At 44.3% G+C, this 24,295-nt stretch overlaps 2 protein-coding genes across 6 annotated transcripts in view; one reads left to right on the forward strand and one right to left on the reverse strand.

Moving 5' to 3' along the window:
* The first annotated feature begins 986 nt into the window (after positions 1 to 986).
* Positions 987 to 13,506, forward strand: FBXO22 (F-box protein 22). Of its 2 annotated transcripts, XR_011601039.1 has the most exons (8): positions 987 to 1,141; positions 3,165 to 3,297; positions 3,894 to 3,984; positions 5,822 to 5,917; positions 6,894 to 7,058; positions 8,965 to 9,124; positions 11,849 to 12,753; positions 13,486 to 13,506. XR_011601039.1 is itself a non-coding variant. In XM_070953615.1 (7 exons), exons 1-7 carry the CDS (start codon positions 1,038 to 1,040, stop codon positions 12,273 to 12,275), a joined length of 1,176 nt encoding a protein of 391 aa, XP_070809716.1. In that variant the 5' UTR covers positions 987 to 1,037; the 3' UTR covers positions 12,276 to 13,210. The 2 variants fall into 2 exon arrangements, 1 of the variants encoding a protein (XP_070809716.1); XM_070953615.1 differs by lacking the exon at positions 13,486 to 13,506 and having other exon boundaries at positions 11,849 to 13,210.
* A 256-nt stretch (positions 13,507 to 13,762) lies between these two features.
* The window catches only part of NRG4 (neuregulin 4), a 48,507-nt gene continuing 37,974 nt past the window's right edge, over positions 13,763 to 24,295 (reverse strand). For 3 of the 4 annotated variants that reach the window (XM_070953616.1, XM_070953619.1, XM_070953618.1), the window contains exons 5-9: positions 21,911 to 22,004; positions 19,110 to 19,259; positions 18,453 to 18,532; positions 17,558 to 17,643; positions 15,698 to 16,179 (exon numbers count right to left, since the gene is read on the reverse strand). In XM_070953616.1, the coding sequence (XP_070809717.1) occupies positions 17,630 to 17,643; positions 18,453 to 18,532; positions 19,110 to 19,259; positions 21,911 to 22,004 (338 nt within the window). In that variant the 3' untranslated portion in view covers positions 15,698 to 16,179; positions 17,558 to 17,629. Of the gene's footprint in view, positions 13,781 to 15,697; positions 16,180 to 17,557; positions 17,644 to 18,452; positions 18,533 to 19,109; positions 19,260 to 21,910; positions 22,005 to 24,295 lie in introns of those variants that run through there. The other variant, XM_070953617.1, reaches the window with a different exon arrangement.

Consider the following 24,295-nt stretch of genomic DNA (forward strand, 5'->3'; position numbering starts at 1 on the left):
GGGAATTCCTCTCGTTCTTGTCACCATCCTTGTGGGTCTCCTCTCTTGCATCTGTCCCATCTTCCTGAAGATCTGTAACTGAAGCTGGACACAAATCCAACATGCAACAGCTGCAAACCATTGATTGTGTCAGCTGAAGATTTGCAAAACCACTGGAAACTTTTCACTTGCAAAGAACTCTTCCTTGCTAAAAGAAATTAGGAGGAAATGCAAGGAAAGGAACTGATTATTCCCAGAGTTATGCATAAATATTTCCCAGCCACGGTGAACTTTTCCTTCTTCGTGCCTTCAAGATTTCTCCCTAACCAGTTTTTTAAAACAAAATCTTGCTCTGTACAGGTAGTCCTTGAGTTACGACTGCAATTGGGCCCAAAATTTAGGTTGCTAAGCGAAACATTTGTTGAGTTGTGCTCCATTTTGCAACTTTTCTTGCCACGGTTGTTAAGCGAATCACTGCAATTGATAAGTTAGTAACCCGGTTGTTAAGTGAATCTGGCTTCCCCGTTGATTTTGCTGGTTAGAAGGTCGCAAAAGGCGATCACGTCACCCCGGGACATTGCAACCACCATAAATGGGGATGCTGCAATGGTCGTAAGTGTGAAAAAACGGTCATAAGTCACATTTCAGTGCTGGTGTAACTTTGGTCACTTAAAAAAAAAATGAACTGTTTTAAATTGAGGACTATCTGTACTATTCTAGGTCTATGGTCTCCTTTCCGACCTCAAGCTATGAATTCATAGAGATAGGAAAAAAAATAATATTAAATTCGACAGGTTTCATTATTCCGAGTCCCGCTCCGAGCTTCGTAATGTAAGGGAGCGCTCATCATAGAGATGCAGAAGGCTAGAGCGGCTATCCTTGATCACTCGCGGCCGAGGGACGCTTTCCGGGTTCCTTTCCCCCCCTCCGCTCCGGTCTCCACGGCAACGGAGAGCGTCGCGTCGCCTATGGCGTCAGCGGCGCGACGGAGCTTCCGGGACCCTGGCTGGCGCTTTTTCCGGGGGGAGAGGGGGGGGCTCGCGCGGCCTGCGGTTGTCATGGAGCCCGACCCCAAGAGCGGCTACGTGCTGAGCAGCCTCGCCGAGGTGGTGGAGCGGATCCTCGGCTACCTGCCCACCAAGACCCTCCTGCGGGCGGCCTGGTGAGCAGTGGGAGGGCCGCAAGGGAGCCCCGAAGAGCGACGAGAGAGGAACAACCGCCCCTCGAATTGGGGGGAAGGGGGGGGGAGGTGGTGGTCGCAGCCACGGAGGGAAGCGGGCGGGCGGGAGAGGGTAGGCTGGTGGCGGTGGCAGCGGACGGAGGCAGGCAGAAGTCCCAAGGGAGCAGCTGACATCCCTGGAAGGGGAGGGGGGGGCTTCAGGAGGAGGCCCCTCCCCCCCCACGGCTGCAATGGCCCCCTCCCCCAATACAATGTGATTAATTGATCTATCTAATCTATCATCTCTCTCTATCCATCCTTTTATCCATCCATCCATCAATCTAATCTATCACGTCTCTATCCATCTATCTGTCATCTGTATGTATCATCAATTTATATCATCTATCTATCATTTATCTATATCTGTCAGCCATCTATCTCTATCATCTATCTATCTGTCTAATCTATCATCTCTATCATCTATCTCTATCCATCCTTTTATTCATCCATCCATCCATCAATCTAATCTATCATGTCTCTATCATCTGTATGTATCATCAATTTATATCATCTGTCTCTAATCATTTATCTATGTCTGTCATCTGTCTCTATCATCTATCTATCTAATCTATCATTTCTCTATCCATCTATTATTTATCTATCTGTCATCTATCTATCTATCTATCTATCTAATCTATCACTTCTATATCCATCTATCTGTCATCTGTATGTATCATCAATTTATATCATCTATCATTTATCTATATCTGTCAGCCATCTATCTCTATCATCTATCTATCTATCTATCTAATCCATCATTTCTCTATCCATCTATTATTTATCTATCTGTCATCTATCTATCTATCTAATCTATCACTTCTCTATCCATCTATCTGTCATCTGTATGTATCATCAATTTATATCATCTGTCCATCTATCATTTATCTATATCTGTCTATCTATCTATCTATCTATCTATCTAATCTATCATGTCTCTATCCATCTATCTGTCATCTGTATGTATCATCAATTTATCTATATCATCTGTCTATCCATCTATCATTTATGTATATCTGTCTGCCATCTATCTCTATCATCTATCTATAATAATAATAATAATAATAATTTTATTTCTATACCGCCCTTCTCCCGAAGGACTCAGGGCGGTGTACAGCCTGTTTAAAAACACAAACAAAACAACAATATAAAATTTAAAATAATTAAATAAAGTGGCTCAGATTTAAAACCCCAATAAATTTAAATATCCCAATTTAAAAGCTATTGTGTTGTTAGTCCGGCCTGGCGGAATAATAGGGTCTTCAGTGAGCAGCGAAACGCCCGGAGGTCGGAGATCTTACGAATTTCCGGGGGCAGTTCGTTCCACAGGGATGGGGCTCCCACAGAGAAGGCCCTCCCCCTGGGCGCCGCCAGTCGACATAACTTGGTTGACGGCACCCTGAGGAGACCCTCCCTATGGGAACGGACTGGTCGGTGGGAGGCTATTGGTGGCAGGAGACGGTCTCGGAGGTACCCGGGTCCTATGCCATGGAGTGCTTTAAAGGTGGTAACTAACACCTTGAATCGCACCCGGAAGACCACTGGGAGCCAGTGCAGCTCGCGCAGGAGGGGTGTCACATGGGCACAACGAGTTAACCACCTATCTATCTAATCTATCATGTCTCTATCCATCTATCATTTATATCAGTCATCTATCTATTTATCTATCTATCTATCTAATCTATCACTTCTCTATCCATCTATCTGTCATCTGTATGTATCATCAATTTATATCATCTGTCCATCTATCATTTATCTATATCTGTCTGCTATCTATCATCTATCTCTCTATCTCTCTATCTAATCATGTCTCCATCTATCATCTGTCTGTCATCTATCTATCTATATAACTATCTGTCTGTCATCTATATAACTATCTGTCATCTGTCTATCATCTATAGCTATCATCTATTTATCAATTTCTCTCTCTATATATTTCTATAAATATATATATATATTTCTGTTACAGCGTGTGCCAGCTGTGGCGGGAGTGTTCCCGCAGAATCCTGCGAACACAGCAGAGCATCACCTGGATCTCTGCCCTGGAACCAGACCGATCCAACAGCCATGTCCTGGTCCACGTGTTAGCAGAAGACATTGAGGTAAGCGGTTTGGACAGATGGACTGAAGCAGGTCTTTGCCTATTGTTGTCGAGCTTCGTTCTTAAGGTTGCAACTTTGAAACCACATCAATTTGGCAAGATTTGTTCATGTTTGTTAAATTATCACTTTTACTATTCTTTTTTTTTTTTCTAAACCATAATGATTGTTAAGAAACAGCCCTTTGACTGTGCAATTATATCTTTTTTTCCAGTGACAAGTCAAGAAGCAGCCAAGTTTTTTCAAGTTTAATTTGGTTTTTAGTTGGAGAAATATCTGCAGCGCAGGTTGAACTCTGGGATCCTTGGTGCTCTCAGAGCTTGGTGGTTTTCTTGCAGACATTTCATTACCCAAGTAGGGAACATGATCAGTACCTGATGATCACCATCACCATCAGAGCACCATCAACACTGCCAGAACACTGATGATGTTACCTAGTCCGGTAACGAAATGTTTGCAAGCTAACAATCAAGCTCAGTCAAGAGCACCAAGGACCCCAAGTTGTATTGGTAGCTGTGCTTGTTTTTCATTTACAAGACAAGTTCCTGATGTGTGACTCTCCGTTGTCTATCATGTTGTGTTTTGTGTTTACATTACAGAAAGTTCAAGTCCTTCCTCAGACAGTCTTATATATAATATCAGATGCAGTGAAGTTAAGTGAAAACAGTAATGTTAGTGGTAATAAGAAAGGTAAGTGGCCAGCGAGACTGTTTCCCTCCTCATTGATTTATACACATGGGGCAAAGAAACTGTCTTCTGATTGGACTGTTTGGGTTCTGTAGACAAAATGACACCCTTGAATGGAACTCTCTGCTCTGTTATGACTTAATTAGACCACTTTGGAGAAGTATTGTTTGGCAGTCACAAAGGGTGTTGACATGGGTCTATAGCAGTGATGTCTAACCTTTTTTGCCATTGAGTGCCAGGAGCGGGGTGGGGTGGTTGCACGCACGCGTGCCCACACCCATAATTCTATGCATCCTGCTCCCGCACATGCGCGTGCGACCCCATGGTCCCACCGGAAGTTGGCAAACGGGCCATTTCTGGCCTCCGGGGCAGGGGAAGACCATTTTTGCCCTCCCCAGACTCCTAGAAAGGCTCTGGAGGCTGGGAAAAAAGAAAAATCCCCCCCCCGAGGTCCTCCGGAGGCAGGAAACAGCCTGTTTCCCTACTTCTGGTGGGCCCAGAAGACCTGAAAATGGAGCTGAGCTCACGTGCCCACCAATATGGCTACGCCTGCCACCTGTGGCATGGGTGCCTCAGGTTTGCCATCACAGGTCTATAGATTTAGTTGACCTAAAGTAATTGAACCTCTTTAATTTATCAGAATCTCTTGTTATTTGCCAGTTGGAGGAGCACGAAAGTATATTGCTGGAAGAATCCTATAGAGCCATATGTTTCAAACCTGCCAACTTTAAAGTATGGGCTTCAACTCCCAGAATTCTGGGACTTCAAATTTTCTCAGAAGTCACAACGGCTGGAGAATTATGGGAGCTGAAGTCCACAAAATCTTAAAAGTTGCCAAGGGTTTGGGAAACATTGTTTTGCGGAGGCAGGATTGATCTTGATCTTCTGCTCCAAGCTTGACCTTGGAAACAGACAGCTGGCAGAGGTTGCTTCTGCTGCTGCTGCTGCTTTGCAGACTCTCGACAACTTTTTTACCAGGTAACCTTCTAAAGAACTTTGAAAATAAGATCTTTCCTTGTTTGTCCGTACATTTGGAAAGGTTAAATTCCTGGACGATATATTAGATTATACAAATCACCCTTCCTTGTAACAAACATAGATGGATAGCGGAGAAGGTTTGTAGCTCAGGGTTGAAACAAGGGGTCCTGAGCTTGGCGGTTGTCTCGCAGATGTTTCATTACCCAAACTAGGTAATAAGGTAAAGGAACGACTCGCACATATGTGCTAATCGTTCCCGACTCTAGGGGGCGGTGCTCATCTCTGTTTCAAAGCCAAAGAGCCAGCACTGTCCGAAGACATCTCGGTGGTCATGTGGCCGGCATGACTAAATGCCAAAGGCGCACGGAACGCTGTTCCCTTCCCACCAAAGGTGGTCCCTATTTTTCTACTTGCATTTTTTTACATGCTTTCGAACTGCTAGATTGGCAGAAGCTGGGACAAGTCACGGGAGTTCACCCCGTTACGCAGCGCTAGGGATTCGAACCGCTGAACTGCCGACCTTTCTGATCGACAAGCTCAGCATCTTAGCCACTGAGCCACTGCGTCCCTTTTTAAACTAGGTAATACCACCAGCCTAAATTCAAATCTCATTTTTATCTCTTGTCCCTTTGTTCCTGCTGGAAGCCTGTCCCAACGACCCATGAATTATCCAAAAACTTATTCCTGAAAATTGTGAAGACCAACAACTGATGGGTGTCTCTCCTTACTCCTAGGGATCTCCGTGTTTACTGCAGCAGCTAATTAAAATACTTCGAAAAACTGGATGCTGCCCCCCAAGGTTATTATTGATCCTGCAGGAACTTGGACTAACCGTTTCCCCCCACCCCCATTGTAATTATAGCACGGCGAAGATACAGTAAAGAAATTGCGGCCGCCTTGGAAAAACTGCTCCCCAGACGATGCCAGGTGATCGGTCTTGTCACACCTGGACTTGTAGGTAAGGAGGACAACCTCAACAAAATAAGCTTCCTGAGTTTTTCCCTCGGTATGGCTGTACATCCAAATTGGTCTTTCCACCTGCTTAAAGGAAGCGACGTTCTGTAAAATTAATTGCAAGTAAACTTAGAATTTGGACTTCTGATTAGAATGGAAACCGTAGTGGCGCAATGTTTTACCGTGTTTCCTTGAAAATAAGACTGGGTCTTTATATTAAATTTTGCTCCAAAAGACGCATTAGGGTTTATTTTCTGGTTAGGTCTTATTTTGGGGGGAAATATGGTACTAAATGCACCCATCTGGCTGATCATTTTAATGGGCTTATTTTTGGGGTAGGTCTTATATTACGAGCATGCTAGGACTTATTTTCTGGTTGGGCCTTATTTTCAGGGAAACAGGGAAGAGGTGCAGCTCTCACCTCACAATCAAGAGGCTGTGAGTTCGATCCTAGGTAGAGGCAAATATTTCTCTCTCTCTGGGCACACTGAGAATGCTGAACAAAACTCCACATTGGCGACAGGAAAGGCATCCGGCCATTAAACCACTCTCCTCCATTCAGTTGCCCAGACTCCACCCCACAAGGGATGATGGAGTCATTAAAAGAAGATGATAAGAATGGAAACCGTTCCCACATGCTCGCAAGTCCTGCATAACTTCCTGGGGCCTAGCAGATCCCTAGTTTCTCTCTCAGGTTTGCCTCAGAATGAATGTTGAATGGCTTCACATCCGCAGTTGCAAAATCCACTTGAAACAAATCTTTCACTGAGCAACAAAAATTGGGGGGCTCAATTGCAGTCGTCAGCCAGGACTAACCTTTAAAAACACCAAAGAATAACAAGGAGGTTGCTTCACGATCGAATGGCCTGTGCTTCGCTTTATGCTACTTGTGGAAAACGAGAGCACGTTTTCAAAAACGATGATTGAAGTCTTGAAAAATGAGATTAACCCTTTAACTGTCCCGAACGTTGCTTTTTCAGCTACTCCCAAAGGCTCCGGCAGCCATCGTCCCATGGAGGTTGAAGAAGCAGAGGCCGGCTTCGCCTTGCTCTTCCCCAAAATCGATGGGGTCAAGATTCAGACCTTCCATTTTTCTAAAGACCCGAAGAAGCAGACCATGGATGAAGGACAGTTTGCTGAAGCAGGCAAGCCGAAGCGGGGTGGCTGTTTGAGGGATGCCTTTGAACTCTTGCTATTATTTATTTATTTTTTTAAAGCTATCCCAGTGTGGGATTTTCTTTCCCAGTGGTAATTCACAAGATTGTAAAAGTTGATACAGCTGACCCTCATAAGACGAACACGGGCTTAAACGGCGCAACCTGGGAATCGCTTTGAAGATATTTTTCACAGTATCTTGGAAGGTTGCGATTTGGGTAGAGTGGTGCAGTAGCCTAGAGGTGAAACTGTCGCCTCACAATCAGGAGGCTGTGAGTTCGATCCCAGGTAGAGGCAGATATTTCTCTCTCTCTGGGCACAATGAGAATATATATCTGCTGAACAAAACTCCCCATTGGTGACAGGAAGGGCATCCGGCCATTAAAACGCTCTGCTAGCTCCATTCAGTTGCCTAAACTCCACCCGGCAAGGGATTATGGGGTCATTAAATGATGATGGTGATGATTGGAAGGTTGTGATTTGTGATGTAGTGTTTGGCTATGAAAAGAATAGGAGAAACTTAGTGATTCTTTGAACCAAATCATATTTTCTAAGTCTTCCTGCCATTCTTTCCATACCGATTTGATCCAGTGGTGGAGGCACCAAGCTAGAAACTGGCAGGTAGTTCTAGTCCTGCTTTAGGATGCAAGGCAATGGGTGACTTTGGGCCAAGCACTGGGAGAGAGTGAGTTCTAGTCCTGCCTTAGGCATAAAAGCTGACTGGGTGACTTTGGTGCAGTTACTCTCTTTCACCCAACTCATCTTACAGTGTGGTTGTGGGGAAAAGATGAGGAGGAGGAAGGTGTCATAGATAAGGTTCGCTACTAGAGTTGTTTGTAAAAATAGATAATAAAGGCAGGATAGAAATAAATAAATTAATATTTTCTCCACCCTTAACCACCAGACACGGCTAAGCGAGAGAGCAAAGATCCCTCCTCCAGTGAACACCCACAATAAACTTAAGTCAACCGGTTTGTTCTCCAACTTTGTGCATCTCCCTGCCAAACCACAACTCGTTCCTGTGGTTTTTACAGGGTTTTTATAATTGGGAGGAAATGTTGAGTCCTGTTTTTTTTTTCTAGCTATATGTGTTGTTGGCCGGTTTCCTTACTGGGCTTCCTGTATTCGGATATGTAAAAGGTTAAAACCGCTGGTTACGTTTGCCCAATACAAAACATATGATTAGAGCCTTACCAAAAAAAAAAAAAAACCCTCCAGGATTAGGTACCCGAGAGGTCAGAAATTTGCTGGAGGGCTGTTATAGACAACAACAAATCTCGTGGGAATCTTTCCTTTCGATATACGTGCCTGGCTGCTCTGTCCCTTTAGGGAAAGTAGGTCAGAAAACGTAAACAGATTCAGCTCGTAAACTAAACGATGCATGACGTTTGGCATCTTGTTGTTATCAGCAGAAAGTCAAGAGATTAATATTATTTTCTCTCTCTCTCTCAATCTCTCTCTCTCTCTCAATCTCTCTATCACTCAATCTCTCTCTCTCTCTCAATCTCTCTCTCTCTCTCTCAATCTCTCTCCATCTCTCTCAATCTCTTTCTCTATCTCTCTCAATCACTCTCTCTCAATCTCTCTCAATCTCTATCTCTCTGTCAATCTCAATCTCTCTATCTCTCAATCTCTCAATCTCTCTCTCAATCTCTTTCTCAATCTCTCTCTCTCTATCTCTCTCCATCTCTCTCTCTTTCCATCTCTCAATCTCTCAATCGCTCTCTCTCAATCTCTCTCAATCTCTCTCTCTTAATCTCTCAATCTCTCTCTCTCTCTCAATCTCTCTCTATCTCTCTCCATCTCTCCATCTTTCTCTTTTTCCATCTCTCAATCTCTCTCAAAATCTCTCTCTCTCTCTCTCTCTCTCTCTCTCTCTCCTTTTACTCCAACCAGATCTTAAGAGCGACCCAGACCTTAGAGCCATGCTCCTCTTTGGATACAACAACTGGAAGTCGGGATCATCACGATTTTTCCGCCAAATTGTCAATCGCTTGAACGAAAAAAGCATCATTTTAGCGGGCGGATACGTGGACAGCATTAACTCCCTGACTTTGTGGGTGTCTCGTTTTGCTAGGTTTCTGTGGTTACAGGTAGTCCTCGACGTACAACCACTGTTGAACCCAAAGGGGGTTTTGCCCCCATTTTACCATCTTTCTTGCCAGAAAGAACAGAACAGAACAGAACAGAACAGAACAGAACAGAACAGACTAACAGAGTTGGAAGGGACCTTGGAGGTCTTCTAGTCCAACCCCCTGCTTAGGCAGGAAACCCTACACCACTTCAGACAAATGGTTATCCAACATCTTCTTAAAAACTTCCAGTGTTGGAGCATTCACAACTTCTGGAGGCAAGTTGTTCCACTGGTGAATTGTTCTAACTGTCAGGAAGTTTCTCCTTAGTTCTAGGTTGCTTCTCTCCTTGATGAGTTTCCATCCGTTGCTTCTTCTCCTGCCCTCAGGTGCTTTGAAGAATAGTTTGACTACCTCTTCTTTGGGGCAGCCCCTGAGATATGGGAAGACTGCTATCCTGTCTCCCCTAGTCCTTCTCTTCACTAGACTAGACATACCCAGTTCCTGCAACTGTTCTTCATATGTTTTAGCCTCCTGTCTCCTAATCATCTTGGTTGCTCTTCTCTGCACTCTTTCTAGAGTCTCCACATCTTTTTTACATTGTGGCGACCAAAATGCAAATCAATGTGTAAGAATGCATTGATTTGCTTAATGGAATGGCCTAGGCTGAATAATCATCACGTTCCCCTAGCAACTGCCACAAAAGAAGCCAGTCACATGAGTGCCTCAACTTACAACTGTCGTCACTTACAAGGAAAAATTCCAGGCTCCTTCACAGTTGTAGATCTAGGACGACCTGTATACCTCCATGTTTTTCTTCCCCCTTTTTATTTCCTTTTCAAGCAGCGAAACCATCAGAATAGGGTTGCCTGAAAAGTTCTTTTCCCGATTTGGAGTCGGTCACTTTCATTCGATCCTAGGGTTGGAAGGAAGGAAGGGAGATTTGTGCCCACTGCTCGTACTGTAACCCCACTTTTAAAATGCTTCGTGTTCTGCGAAGTTATCATTTGTTTGTCTAAATTTAGAAGTGCTAATGAGGTGTGTTACAGCCCTTTCGTCATCTTCACTCCCCCACCCCTGTTCGCACTTCTCTCCTTACCTTATTTGAGTGACTTCCTTTACGTAAGTTAGATAACGCACTCTTGAGCTCCTTAGCCCTTTAGCTTTTAACCAGCTTCTGGTTAAGAGGCTAATTTATTTTATTGATTTAAAAAAAACCAAAAAAAAGGTGCCGCCGACACGAGTGTCATCGAGCTGGCCATGCCCACCTTGGCCACACATCCCTCCCCACCCCCCATTAGAGTCAAACACAACCCTAATGTGCCCCTCAACAAAATCGAGTTTGACACCCCTGTCTTAATGCCTTCGGGAAATTTTCTCAGGGAAGCGGGCAAGTTGATTGGCTGCTGTCCCATCAGAGTAGTTTTTTCTCAGAAGAAATCGGAGAAAATTTTTAATGCCTAAAATGCCCATTTGGGAGCCGAGAGTAGCGTATTGGGTTCGTGAGGTAATCCTCGACTTAACGACAATTGGGACCATTGCTAATTGAGGCAGTTGTGAAGTGAGCTGGCACCCAGTTTTACAACCGGATTTGCTGCGGACATTAAGTGAATCTCACGGTTGTTAAGCGAAACCTGGCTTCTCCCATTGACTCCACTATTTGGGAGCCGGTTGGGAAGGTCACGGAGGGCCCTCACCTGACACAGCGACTGTCGAAAATACACGGCAGTTGTGCCAAGCAGTGTGAGCAATGAACCAGTGGAGCAGAAGTTGCCTTCGGAAGTTGGAGCTTCATCACTGGAGGCTTTCAAGCAGAGACTGGACTGCCATTTGTCAGAAATGGTGAAGGGCAGGGGTCTCCAAACTTGGCAACTTTAAGACTTGTGGATTTCAACTCCCAGCTTTGCTGGCTGAGGAATTCTGGGAGTTGAAGTCCACAAGTCTTAAAGTTGCCAAGTTTGGAGACCCCTGGTGTAGGGTCTCCTACTTGGGCGCAGGTTGGACTAGATGACCTACAACCATGATGGCGAACCGGTGGCACGCGGAGTCATATCTGTAGGCACACGAGCGTTGTCCTAGCTGAGCTCCAGCATGCATGCGCGCGCCAGCCAGCTGATTTTCGGGCCTTCCGTACCCACCAGACATCGGGAAACGGGCTGTTTCTGGCCTCTGGAGGGGCTCCGTGGGGTGGGGTGGAGTGGGGAAGGCTGTTTTCACCCTCCCCAGGCTCCAAGAAAGCCTCTGGAGCCTGGGGAGGGTGAAAAACGGGCCTACCAGGCCCACCGGTAACCTTTTTGCTGTTGTGTGCCAAAAGCGGGAGGAGCGCGGGGGGGTTGCGTGCAGGGGGGCGGGGCACAGGGGGCCATTGAATTATGGGCGTGGGCACATGTGTACGTGATCCCCCCGTGCTCCCCTGCTTTTGGCACGCGACAGCAGAAAGGTTAGCTGTCACTGACCTACAAGGTCCCTTCCAACTCAGTGAAACTGTTAAATTTTGACCAAGCAACCATTGTTAAGCCTGAGAACCTGTCATCAGTCACATCTTTCAGCACCGTTGTAAGTTCGAACCTTCGCTAAACGAACGGTGGTTAAGTCGAGGATTACCTGTATTGCTTTGCACGGCCTTTTGGGTGATGTTGGGTTGTGACCCACCAGCTTCTGACTCTGTTTCCTCCCCCCCCCCCACCGGGTCCCCTCCTCTCTTCCAGTGACACCCCGCCTGTCGAATCGTGGGGCGTAGTCGGCCTGGCGTTCAGCGGTGCCCAGATCCAGTGCGCCTCCGTCCTGCTGGAGCAAGACGTCAAGAATGAAAAGTTAGCCGAAGCGGCCATGCAGCGCCTCAAAGCGGCCAACATTCCCGAGCACCACACCCTAGCTTTCATGTTCGCCTGCGTGGGCCGGGGGTACCTCTTTTATGAAAACAAACCCAACGTGGAAGCCGACATTTTTCGAAAGTACTTCCCCAACGTGCCGCTTTTCGGCTTTTTCGGACACGGGGAGATCGGATGCGATCGAATCGTGACGGGGAATTTCGTCCTGCGGGAATGTCATGAGACCAAGGATAACCTCCTGCACAGCTACACCACTGTCGTGGTGCTTCTGCACTTGGGTTCGGCTAAAGGCAATCAAGCTTAAAATTCTCTTCCCCTTTTCTCCTTCTGCCATTGTGCAGCGGCCCTTGTCTCCAATTAATTGTGAGAAACGGGCCATTCTGGGCATGTCATTCAAAGTGCCTCCTGAAACAAAAAGGAAGGCTTGTCCCGTCGGCTTGGCCCGGTCTCCCCGATGACGTGATCTTAAATTTGGGGAAAGAAAAAGAAGATTTTTTTTAATACCCCGTTTTCTAAAACAAAGTGTTTCGTGTCTATATATATATATATATACACGGTAGATTTTTACTTCGTTCCGGTAGTTGCAAATGATGGTGGTTAGCATCGCCAGCGCTTTCATGATGGAAAAAAATACTATTTTTTTTTTCCCCCTCAGGCTGTTAGTGGATTACTGAACAAGCCAGCCTATGAACTAAACCTGTCTTAAGCTGTCTTTTATTGTTGGTCTCTGGAAATGCAAAGCTTCAGGTCTTGAGCTGAGCTCTTTAAAATCATCTGTGAAGGTAAGGGGGCAAAATAGCCCATAGAGGCCTAGTCAAATTTGAAAAAAAACATTTGCACTTGAATATTCATCTTTTAGATCAGAGGTCTTCAAACTTGAATTCTGGGAGTTAAAAGTCCACAAGTCTTAAAGCTGCCAAGTTTGAAGAGCTCTGCTTTAGATGGTCTGGATTCTTGGGCTTATCTTGGTAAAAGATTGCAAGTTGGACCATCTTGTCTACTAACTTATAGTTTGTATTATAAATTAGTTGCCTGCTTCTTAGTCGCTTTGGTTGAAGGAAGGTATATATTCCTTGGGGGGCGGGGGGGCTCTTAAATAAACAAAGGAACCTCAAGATTTGTCTGATTTGGTTTGAATTCTACTGTTGAATGTTTTAAATATGAACTGTCGGGACCTGGAGCTGTCTAAATAACCACAGTCTGAAAGCGTACGCTAATAGGGCTTCCTTCCTGTGCAAACCCCCCCCCCCCAAACCCTTGAATTCACTGCTTTTATCAATGTTAGAAAGACGAACGGCAGCAGAATTATACGACTGCAAGATGTTTAACTTGATATTCAGCTTTTTCTCTCTGACATTAAAGCTACTGAAGATATTTATGATTTGGTTTAATGTCCTACGGTTATACTGGGGAAGTTCGGGCAAGTGTAAAATAAGGTAACAGAGAATTAAATACACGATTTTTTGTCCCTCTCAACCTCAAGTTATATTCTTTCTGTCTTCCTCCAAAAGCAGAAGGCTGAGAAGTTTCGACTTTTTTTTTCCCCCTCACCAAAATGTGCTCGTCTTTTCCATGAAAAATTGAAAACCGCGATGCAAGGAAATACCATTTTTCTTTGTGGATACACATGTCCCGTGTGATGTATTTTTGGGAGTCGTTGCAGACTTGACTGCTTTTGGAAGAAACGCTGTTTGCTGGACTAGCTTTAATGACCTACTTCATTACGTAGCTGTTGGTGCTGCTTTTGAATAGATGAAGGATGGTAATCCAGCTTCAGGACCAAATTCCCCACGTAGTTGAAGTCGTTGCCTAACATCGAGATAATCCCCGATTATCTTTCTTCTGGTTTGATTTGGTAATGTTAATGCAATACCCCCTTCCCCCCAAAATACTAAAACTTAGGGAAATATTAAGGGCAGGATTACAGAAGGTTGGTGAGCGTACTATAGGTAGGTGCAGGTTTATAGAGCCTTGATAGTACAGTGGTCTACGCTCCCTATTATTAACACAGCTGCCTGCAATTTACTGCTGGTTCGAATCTCGCCAAGGCTCAAGGTTGACTCAGCCTTCCATCCTTTCTAAGGTAGGTGAAATGAGGACCCAGTTTGTGGGGGCAATAAGCTGACTTTGTATAAATATACAAAAGTATGAAGGCTATTTCTGAGCACATTGTAAGCCGCCCTGAGTCTTCGGAGAAGGGCGGCATATAAATCAAATTAAAAAAAAAAAAAAAAGTTTCAGGGTTGTTTCATAAAGCCAGTAATTCAAAAGTTTTAGGAAAGTCATTTTTAAAATAATATTTAAAATGCGCAAAAGTGAAACTCTGCTTATGTCTCAGAGACATCCCATTCTGAAGCCACTGCTGAGATGGGTTTGCCTGTGGAGCACACCTGGCTAGCTTCTTTTAAAGTCGGGTTTTAACAGCCAGTGTTTTTATTTTAAAGTAAGGGTCCTCAAACTTGGCAGCTTTAAGACTTGTGGACTTCAACTCCCAGAATTCCAGCCAGCTATGCTGGCTGGAGAATTCTGGAAGTTGAAGTCCACAAGTCTTAAAGCTGCCAAGTTTGAAGACCTCTGTTTTAAAGGAAACTTTTTCTGCTGAAAACTTAACGCTGCTTCATGGAAGACAATCTAAAGTGTATATTGAAAATGCAGCTGTCTGTTAAAGTTGGCATTGACATATGCTGAGCACATCAGAGTAATTGGGTTACTTTAAAAAGTTTCCTGAATTGAGGTTGAGTCTGGAAAACTTGGTACGTGGTCAACTGAGTTTTCTGGGTAAATTGACTGGGTAGTGTAAAAACAAGTTCCGTTTTGGGATTGTAATGCAGAGGTCAGATTGTGTTAGAAATAAATCCATTTACAGCCAATAGTAAATAGTGGGGGGGGGGGGGTTTCTCAATTCTGCGGGTCTGTGGTTGCAATTTTTTCAAATCAGAAGGCGTGCAAAAATAAATAAATAACTTTAAAGGAGAAGCCTACAGACCAATTGATGGCTTCATGACTAAGAAGAAGAAATGATTTGTGAGTCTTTACAGAATCACATATAGTTTTATGTTAGTTTGTTGGATTTTCCCCCCCCCCCCTCAGTTTTCTTCCCGAACAGGGATATCAAACTCAAGGCCCGCGGTCTTGATCTAGCCCACTGGGTGCTTAAATCCGGCCCGCGAGGGGGGGGCTGTGTGTAGTGCCCGCCCCCCCCTCGTGCCTCGTTTTCACCCTACATGGCCTCCTGCAGCACTCTGCCGGTTGAAAACGGCCCAAAAACGGGGCTGAAAACAGCCGCCAGAGTGCTGCAGGAGGCCATATGGGGTGAAAACGAGGTGCAAGGGGTGCCGTGCGTGGATCTCTCCCGTGCCCCGTTTTGGCTGGCAGGGTGCTGCAGGATGCATCCGTCCCGTCGCCTCCCCCCCCACCCTCCACCGGCCCGCGGAGGAGAGCTACAATGCTGATCCGATCCTCGAAGAAATCCAGTTTGACGCCCCTGTTCTAGAAGCTCTTCCGACTCTTTTCTAAAACAACAACTTTGTGAGTAGACTGGACTGAGAGTAAATTAACCCCAGGACCAAGGTGGCCCCAAACCTGAGCCTCCCCAATCCTCATCCTTAACTATTACTCTACTCTGGCTAGGCATTATTATTTCTTAATTACTTCTCTTTTACAACCAACTGATAACACGTGAACTAATTTTAAACCCAGAATACTTTGAGGGACCTCAGATATGTCTTTGAAAAGGATAAACTTTATTTACAAATAGGAATGTTTCAAACAGAAGAAAAAAAGGAATACGGTGACTACATCGTTCATGACTCTAAAAGGGCTCGCCCGATGTCGACCGCTGTACGTTGTGGAAACCTTTACATAAAATGCTTCTTATTTTGTTCACTAAGCTTGCTCCTGGCATGGAAAGTCCGTTGCAGGATACTAAAACATAAGGCTGATTTCACCTTCGATAAAGACGGATGGAAGCTCTCCAACAGCTTTTCGATACTACCTACTAATGTTCGGAAATACTTTAAAAGCATTTTGTCTATTTTAATTACCGAGGATGGAGTTGACTCTATTGTCTCTCTCAGCATCTTCACATACCTCTGACCTCCTGTGTCTGGGAACGGTAAGAACATAAGTTGTGCATATTTCTGCCTAGATATTTGGTCCCGTAAATCACATTCTTCGTTCAGCGTATCTGGGAACGCAGATACAGATTCCTGAAAAATCACAGAAGACAGTGGCTTTATTAGATTTTTCTTTTTTAAAAAAAATAATAAATGTCAAATTACGTGTTATCTTTTCCATCATTTCCGTCAAGGCAGCTTGCAAAGGTATTAAACTAGCACACTACTGGTGTTGTACCCACAGGAATTAATTAAGCACATCAAAAATGAGGAATGGAGAATCGTCGAGAATACGACAAGCAAATTTTAACTCGTTCATCGGCTCATCCTATGAATCCGTTTTGAAGATCTCATTTAATTATTAGGTGTTGCTTTGTTCAGGGAAAAGGAGTGGCATTTACATAGCAGTATTTATTTTGGGGTCCGTCTGAAGTCTGCATGGAATTCTTTAACATTTATTCTTTGGTCACATTTTTGTTTGTCCCCAAGACAATACTGGGCAGCAAAAAGGATCTGGGTGGAACACAATGGGATGTGAAACAATGTAAGGCAGCTTCAGAAAAGGAAGAGTAGTGCTTGGATCATCAACAGAAGTATAGAACGGGTCGGCAACCTGCAGCTCTGGAGCCGCATGTGGCTCTTTCATCCGTATGCTGCGGCTCCCTGTCGCCGGTTAGCTCCACAATTGATAGGGCTTTTGGTTAGGACAGGTAGAGGAAAAAGGACGCCGTGCTAGGAGGAGACTCTATGGTGGGGGAACTGGACTTCCAGCCAACTCCAGAATTGAGCCGGGGGCTTCCGGTTAGGACCTTTGTGGCTCTTTGAGTGTTTAAGGTTGCCGACCCCTGCCCTAGAACATAGCATCACTTCGGGGCTGTGGAGCCTGAACAGAAGACAGTATCTAAAGATGGTAGGAGCCTGGAAAGAAAAAGCTATGCATTCCCATTTTCCTGATAATTTGTTTATTTGTTTTTTACCTTTATATCCGTGCACAGATACAATTCTTATCCCTGCCCGTTCTCCTTTCATACATTAAAAGAAGTCTTTGTGGAAAAATACGGGCCCATGCGATGCATTCATAATTTCTGGCCAAGCAAATTGCATTATTCAAGTGTGCCTAAATAGGTGTCTAGAATAATTCACAGCTTCTTCGTTCTCACCGTGCATTTTTGTAGCAGGCCAGAATTACTGGACACAGCCTAAACAGATGTTCTTATTTTTTTCCCCCTTTATCAGGATAATAACGTGTTGGAATCTTGTGATCTCGCTGCTTTTGCATAAAAATACCTTCCCGTAATAAAAAATGGAAAAGTTGGAAAAGTCTGAAAAATTCAGAGAAGATGTTCACGTAACACGTCAGACTTCTCTGCGCGAGCCCCTCTTCCTTTGAAATGGGATCCTAAATATAACTGGCCTGGTAAATCTTTAATTAGCACAACACTTGTCACAGATATCCGTTCCGTCTTCTTACCATATTCTCCAGCGTGGTTTCAGCTTTTCCACTTCTCTTGCAGCTGGTCCATAATTTCTTCTTCGGATTTCTTTATTCGGTTATTTCTGAAAAGACACCAATTTCCATCAGATCCACAGGGCAATCTTTTACGGGTGTGTGTGTAATGACTTGGGTCTTCAGTGGTCCAGGATTTGGGATGAGGGATTGGAGGTGTGGCTGCCAGGCGCGGGAAATCAGGAAACCCAGGCAGTTCAAATAAATACAGGTTTATTGCAAGCTTATGCGCTCAACAAGAATCTGAACTACTAACGGTCAAGGCAAACTGGCGGCAAGTAAGAGCCAACGGAATTCAAGGTTTGCTGGACTGCACTTTTGTGGGCACGCAGAGACTCAAGACTGATGACGCGTTTGACCCTTCCCTCCCTCAGGCTCAGCCTGGTCATCTCCTACAGCAACCTTGTTTAAGCTACAGGGTTTTAGGCTACCTTTCAGTTTTGACTCCACTTCCTATTTCAACAAAGGAAGTTGGAGGAAAGTATCCATGCCAACCATCGCTTTGGATACTGAGATGAATGCCATATAAACTTTAATAAATAAATTAATCGGGACCGATGACGATTCAAGTGTTGAGGACTACAAAAAAAGTGGATTTAGAGCAGGGGCCTCCAACCTTGTACACTTTTAAGACCTGCGGACTTCAACTCCCAGAATTCCCCAGCCAGCATAGCTCACATTATGTTTGTACTTAAAACTGGCATGGCTGGCTGGGGAATTCTGGGAGTTGAAGTCCACAAGTCTTAAAAACAGCAAGGTTGGACACCCCTGATTTAGAGACTACAGGCAGTTTCCCTACACCTGTCCTCTCCCCCCCCCCCAGCTCCTTGCACCAGGGATTGACAGGAGAAGTACTCACTGTTGCAAGCATCCCTGCCGTTTCCCTCAATCAGGTGTTCGCCGCGCTCCAGGGCATTGGCTCGTGGGATCTGGCCTTTCCTGGCAAGAAGGGATAAAGGGAGTGAGACAGCAAAGAGACAGAACACGGATAATCTGAGGACACCGGCGGGTTTTAGCTTCCCCGCTCACACTTCTCAATGGAAGTGGCTTAAAGCTACGAATGGCCTGAAATGGAGCATAAGACGTAATTGTTGGGGCTCTTTGGGCCAGCCTTTCTCAACTAAACGCTCTTTATAAACGCTGCTCTCGGGACGATGCCGTTTGCCTTGTTTGAAAATGTGTGTGCCAACTTCCCATGACTCAGCTTTACAGCTTCTCTGAGGTTTTATTTTATTTATTTTATATTTTAGCCAAGGAACTAAAGCGGAACGGACCGAATGCGAGTCAGCTGCCCACAAACACACTGTTATCTTCAGATTAGTGGAGTTTATCCGAGAATGGAATTGGTCTGAGCTCTCTTTTAGAAAGAGACAAGGGAAATTACACTTTCTGGTCAGTGTTAAAAGAGCAACGGCACCTAAGTTAAATATTGGATGACAGAATGGGAACTTTTATTCCGCCAATTCAAACAGCCCAAATCTCTCTCTGGGTCAATAAGTAATTTCAGCTACTTTACCTGCAAAGGAAAAAAAACGCTCCGGCTACCAGGACACTCAAAACGACAACCGAAGCCAACACAGCTACAAACAGTTCCCCTCTTGAGTGGCTCTTGATGCTGGGGAGCAAAACTGCTTCGCAACGAGCTCCTGTGTAGTTGTCAACACACCTGAGAACAAAGGTGAGTTAGTTTGTGAGCTGAAACGAAGCCACGTTTTTTCCGCCCCCAGGTTGGTCCATGCTTCCTCTCCCTCTTCGCTTCCTCAATTGTCTCCCAATACAATGAACATTAGAGCAGAAAATCTCAAGGAGTTGTGGAAAGTGTACTTTGTGTAGTACAAGTACGTTGCCCGAATTCACTGTTTGTTCTTTATTTGACTCATGTTCTGTTCTGCAAGAATCCGAAGGCAGCACGCACAATATGCCTTCCTCCTCTTTTACCAACCCTGAGTCATTAGATATTAGATGTTTCTCACCCTTGGCAACTTGAAGACAAGTGGACTTCAATTTCCAGAATGCTCTGGCCAACATGCCTGAACTTCAATACTCAGAATGCTGGTTATGGCATTCTGGAACTTGAAGTCCATGTGTCTTCAAATTGCCCGAATTGAGAAACACTGGGATTACACAGATAGTCCTAAATCTGCCAGGCTGAAGATTTTATGACTGTCATTTTCTGCCTGGTGGCTGTTTTTGAGTAGAACCCATGTTCCGTGGTCACGCTGCAGTTGAATTTAAAATGCAGGTGAGGCCCGCTGTGGCTTCTTACAGACACCTATGCACAACCCCAAAGATGCAAGTTTGGCGTCTCAAAAATATAAATTTCCACCGTGTAAGCAAGTGTTGACGTGCTAATCTAACCAAAGATTCTGGCTACTTAGAAGGACTGAAAAATCTGAATAATAAAAGACAATAATTCAGTGCGGGCGACTGGGGGAAATATCGGAATCAGCAAATCACGGGCTATGAGAGATTGAGGCAAAATTACACTTGTATGATCATCAGACCTGAACAGAAAGTTTGCCTTTTGCTAGGTTTGAATAACACAGCAACTAAAACTGCCCCCCCCCCAAACCAGAATGACCAGAATGTTTGCAAAAATTGAGGCTTTTCTTCTATCGAAGGAAAGGGAAACATTTATTGCGGGATTTTAATTGAAATATGACGTGAACAGAGGAGAGGTTACAATCTTTGAAAGATTCCCTATTGACATTTGTTGTTTTTTATATATATATATATAATTTTTATTAATATATTCTATACACTAATACACAAATAAAATATACAATCCTGCCACCATGGTATAATGATTACATTGTCCATAAGTATAAAATCATTCCTTTATACATACATATTTGCCATCATATATATACATCATCATATATCTATTCTATCCCACCTTTTCTGGACCCAATCGTACCATACTTTCCAACTGTTATAAAATTCTGAATCTTTTTTACCATTGATCAATCTAGTTAGTCTATCTGATTCCGCACACTCATTAATTTTATATATTATTTTCAAATCTATCGGTAAGTATTGATTTTTCCACTCCTGCGCATACGCTAATCTTGCTGCAGTGATAATGTGAATCAACAAGAACCATATATCTGATTTAACATTCAAAGGTTTTGCCCCCAATAGGAAAATCTCAGGTCTTAATTCCAAATTAATCTGTGTAATTTCCAAAATCCATTGCCGTATTTTTTTCCAATATTTAACCGCCTGCGGGCAGGTCCACCATTGGTGAAAATAGGTTCCATTGCTGTAACCACACTGTAACCCTATTGACATTTGTAATTACAATGTGCACTGGAATGTAATTTTACCCGTCTGTAATGGAGTAATGTGCACAAAATTCCCAGAATTGAATGTTAAATTGCCACCTTGCAATGAAATCTGCTTTCCGTTTGTTGCAGGGAAGATTTCAAGGAACATGAGAACATCCTATTTTCATTCGGGCCCAGCAGATACTAACCAGTTTTGTCCTGTGAGAATCGCCTATTCTATGGGATTATGGCATGCATGTATGTATACTTATATTTACCGCTACAATGGATGTAAGCCCTATTTATGTTTTGCAGGCCAATCGGTTTTTTAGGAAAGAAAATCTACATTTTTAAATTTCGTAGGTCATGAGTAAAATTGGAGTAAAATATGCTTTGGCCTCTGGTGCTGGGATTTGCTACTGCGTTGGTTTTTAAAAGCCTTTCTTTTCACTCCGGAAATATTTCCTCTTCCACTGAAATGCCCACTCTGACCATAAAGTGCAATAACTATTTAGTGCCGAAAGGTAAACGGGAATTATCGATTTCCATCCTTTGCATTAAGATAACAGCAGTGGTGTCATTCTGGGGACACACATCCGCTTGGTTACGTAAGGTTTCCTTGCATCACGGGTCTCCAAAATGATCGGATTTAGACGTCGCCTGTCAATATAGTATCCCTTTTCCTGTCAGTCTACAATTAGGCCAATATGGTTTGGTATTTCCTACTGCTCTCTCTCTCTCTCTCTCTCTCTGTCTCTGTCTCTAGGGACTTCCCGGAGGCTTCATGCCTGGGAAATTAGCTGATGCAGAGTCTTTTAGAGCCTCTGCATCAAACCAGCACTTTTGCGCCTGGGTATCACATTTTTCAAGTAAATAAAACATAACACCGGGTCGAATCAGCAAGGGCAGCTCTAAAAGGGAGGGGGGGAAGTATTTCTGTCATTCGAAAGTCCTACCCTTCAGCTAATGCACCGGCAAAGGGGCAAACGGTGATTTTTGAAAAAGCCACTGCCCTTAAACCGCAAAGCGTAATTGTCAATGTTTCTCCTACCTGCAAAAAGGATTGGAAGCAGAAGGTATGGTATAACAGATCCCACCATTCAGACAGAAAGACCCGTAACTGCTGCCACAGAGTTCTTCATGATCTAAAACAGTGGGGGAGGAAAAAAAACTTCTGAAAAACTTCACCAAGAAAACTGCACAGTCAATATCTGAAAATCGGACATGAACGAACAGGGGAAAAAAAAAAAAGAAAGAAAATAACCATATCTATTGCTTGCTCTGAATAAATGTTTTTACCCAAAGCCATGATATAACAAATCTCGAAGATTATTTGGTTATTTTTTTGAACGTTGAAGCCGTCTCCATGAAAAACGGAGCATCACATGGAGTTGAAAAATGGTGCTATCTTGCACATTAGGTGTGAGAGTCCTGGATTATTTTTATTATTTCTACCCTCCCTGAAAAATGGGGACATAAATATCCTTATCTGGAAGCATGGAAGTTACTGCAGGGAACTTTATAAAGGTAAAGCTAAAGGTTCCCATTGTACATATGTGCTAGTCATTCCCGACTCTAGGGGGTGGTGCTTCTCTCCGTTTCAAAGCCGAAGAGCCAGCGCTGTCCGAAGATGTCTCCGTGGTCATGTGGCCGGCATGACTCAACGCCAAAGGCGCACGGAACGCTGTGACCTTCCCACCAAAGGTGGTCCCTATTTTTCTACTTGCATTTTTTACCTGCTTTCGAACTGCTAGGTTGGCAGAAACTGGGACAAGTCACCGGAGCTCACCTTATGACGCGGCCCCAGGGATTTGAATCGCTGAACTGCCGACCTTTTGATCGACAAGCTCAGCGTCTTAGCCACTGAGCCACCGCATCCTCTTTGAGCCCCCTCCCCTCTGCAAATTGAGGAGGGGAGGGGGGACACTGGCAATTTTCCCTTGCCCAAATTCTGAAAAGCAAAGCTCATTCAGAGCCTGATATTTCCACTACTCAATGCCACCGTCTCTCTGATGAGTAAAAATGGGGGTGGCAGCAGTGGTTTACATGGCAGCTACCAACTGAGATCTTCCATCCTGGCTGTGACTCCATAAGTCAGGAGGGAGCTGTGCCAGGAGGGTGGGGAACAGCCCACTCTTCCCTTACATCAATAAGTTTGGTTTATAGACTCATAACCTGACCAGCTGGTTCATCCAGTACTGCTCTTTGCTAACCGACTAAACTCAACCAACCAGAATTTCTATTTTTACTCGGAAGGCTTTGGTGAAGACGTTGGCTTCGGATTTTTAGAGGCAAAAGGATAGATTTTGCCAGAAGTTCATGTTTTGGACACGACAGATGTGAGGTTAAGACTGAAACCTGTGTTATCCAGGTCAAAATAACAAAGTTAATGGTTTACAAAACCGGTGATTTGTTAGAGATAATGTCTAGAATTCACATCTCGCATAAATAGAAAGCTGCGGTCTCTTAGCAAATAGCCAAACAGGTGAGGAACGAAATAGGAACAAACAGAGCGATGCCATCTCGTTCCAACCTTCTTGAATCGTCTATTGAAGAACATAGATAGAACATAGAGGTGGATGGAGGTCTTCTAGTCCAAGGAGCAGTGGAATAATTGCAAGAGACCATCTCACTTCAGACAATCCGTCCAGAAGAATACCCCAATCAAAGGAAATGAAATCTAATGAGAACCTTCTAAAGCAGTGTTTCTCAACCTTGGAAGCTTGAAGATGGTGGACTTCAACTCCCAGAATCCCCCAGCCAGCGCTGCTGGCTGGGGGATTCTGGGAGTTGAAGTCCACCCATCTTCAAGCTACCAAGGTTGAGAAACACTGTTCTAAAGGGAGGTCTCCCTGCCAATTTCCCTCTTCCTTTCTCATCTCACAAAACAAAGAATTTCATCGTTTTGAAATCCAGTCTCGATGGCAATTTATCTAAAACATCTGTTTGCCTCCCAAAGCAGTGGTGGGTTTCAATTTTTTTTACTACCGGTTCTGTGGGCGTGGTTTGGTGGGCATTGCAGGGGAAGGATACTGTAAAAACTCCATTCCCTCCCCAATCCAGGGGAAGGTTACTGCAAACTCCCCATTTCCTCCCGATCAGAGCTATAATTGCACTCAACCATGAACTAAAGGGCCACCACCAGTGAGCTGTTGGACAGCATTACTTGGTCTGTTGTGTGGATGTTTGGGTGGTTTAGGGGTGGGGAATTTGTGGTGGGTGGGAGTGTGTTTGGGGATTGTTATGTGTGTTGGACCTGGTCTTTGGGTATTAAGTGAATTTCGTTGTATGGGTATACTGTGTATACATGTACAATGACAATAAAGTTATTATTATCAGCTGGGACTTGGGAGGCAGAGAATAGTTGGGAGCGGAGCCAGTCAGAATTTTTACTACCGGTTCTCCGAGCTACTCAAAATTTCCACTACGGTTTCTC

The sequence above is a fragment of the Pituophis catenifer genome, unplaced genomic scaffold, assembly GCF_029215685.1.
Source record: "Pituophis catenifer annectens isolate HBS135680 unplaced genomic scaffold, rPitCat1.0.hap2 SCAF_14, whole genome shotgun sequence".
In the NCBI taxonomy this organism is placed as follows: Eukaryota; Metazoa; Chordata; class Lepidosauria; order Squamata; family Colubridae; genus Pituophis; species Pituophis catenifer.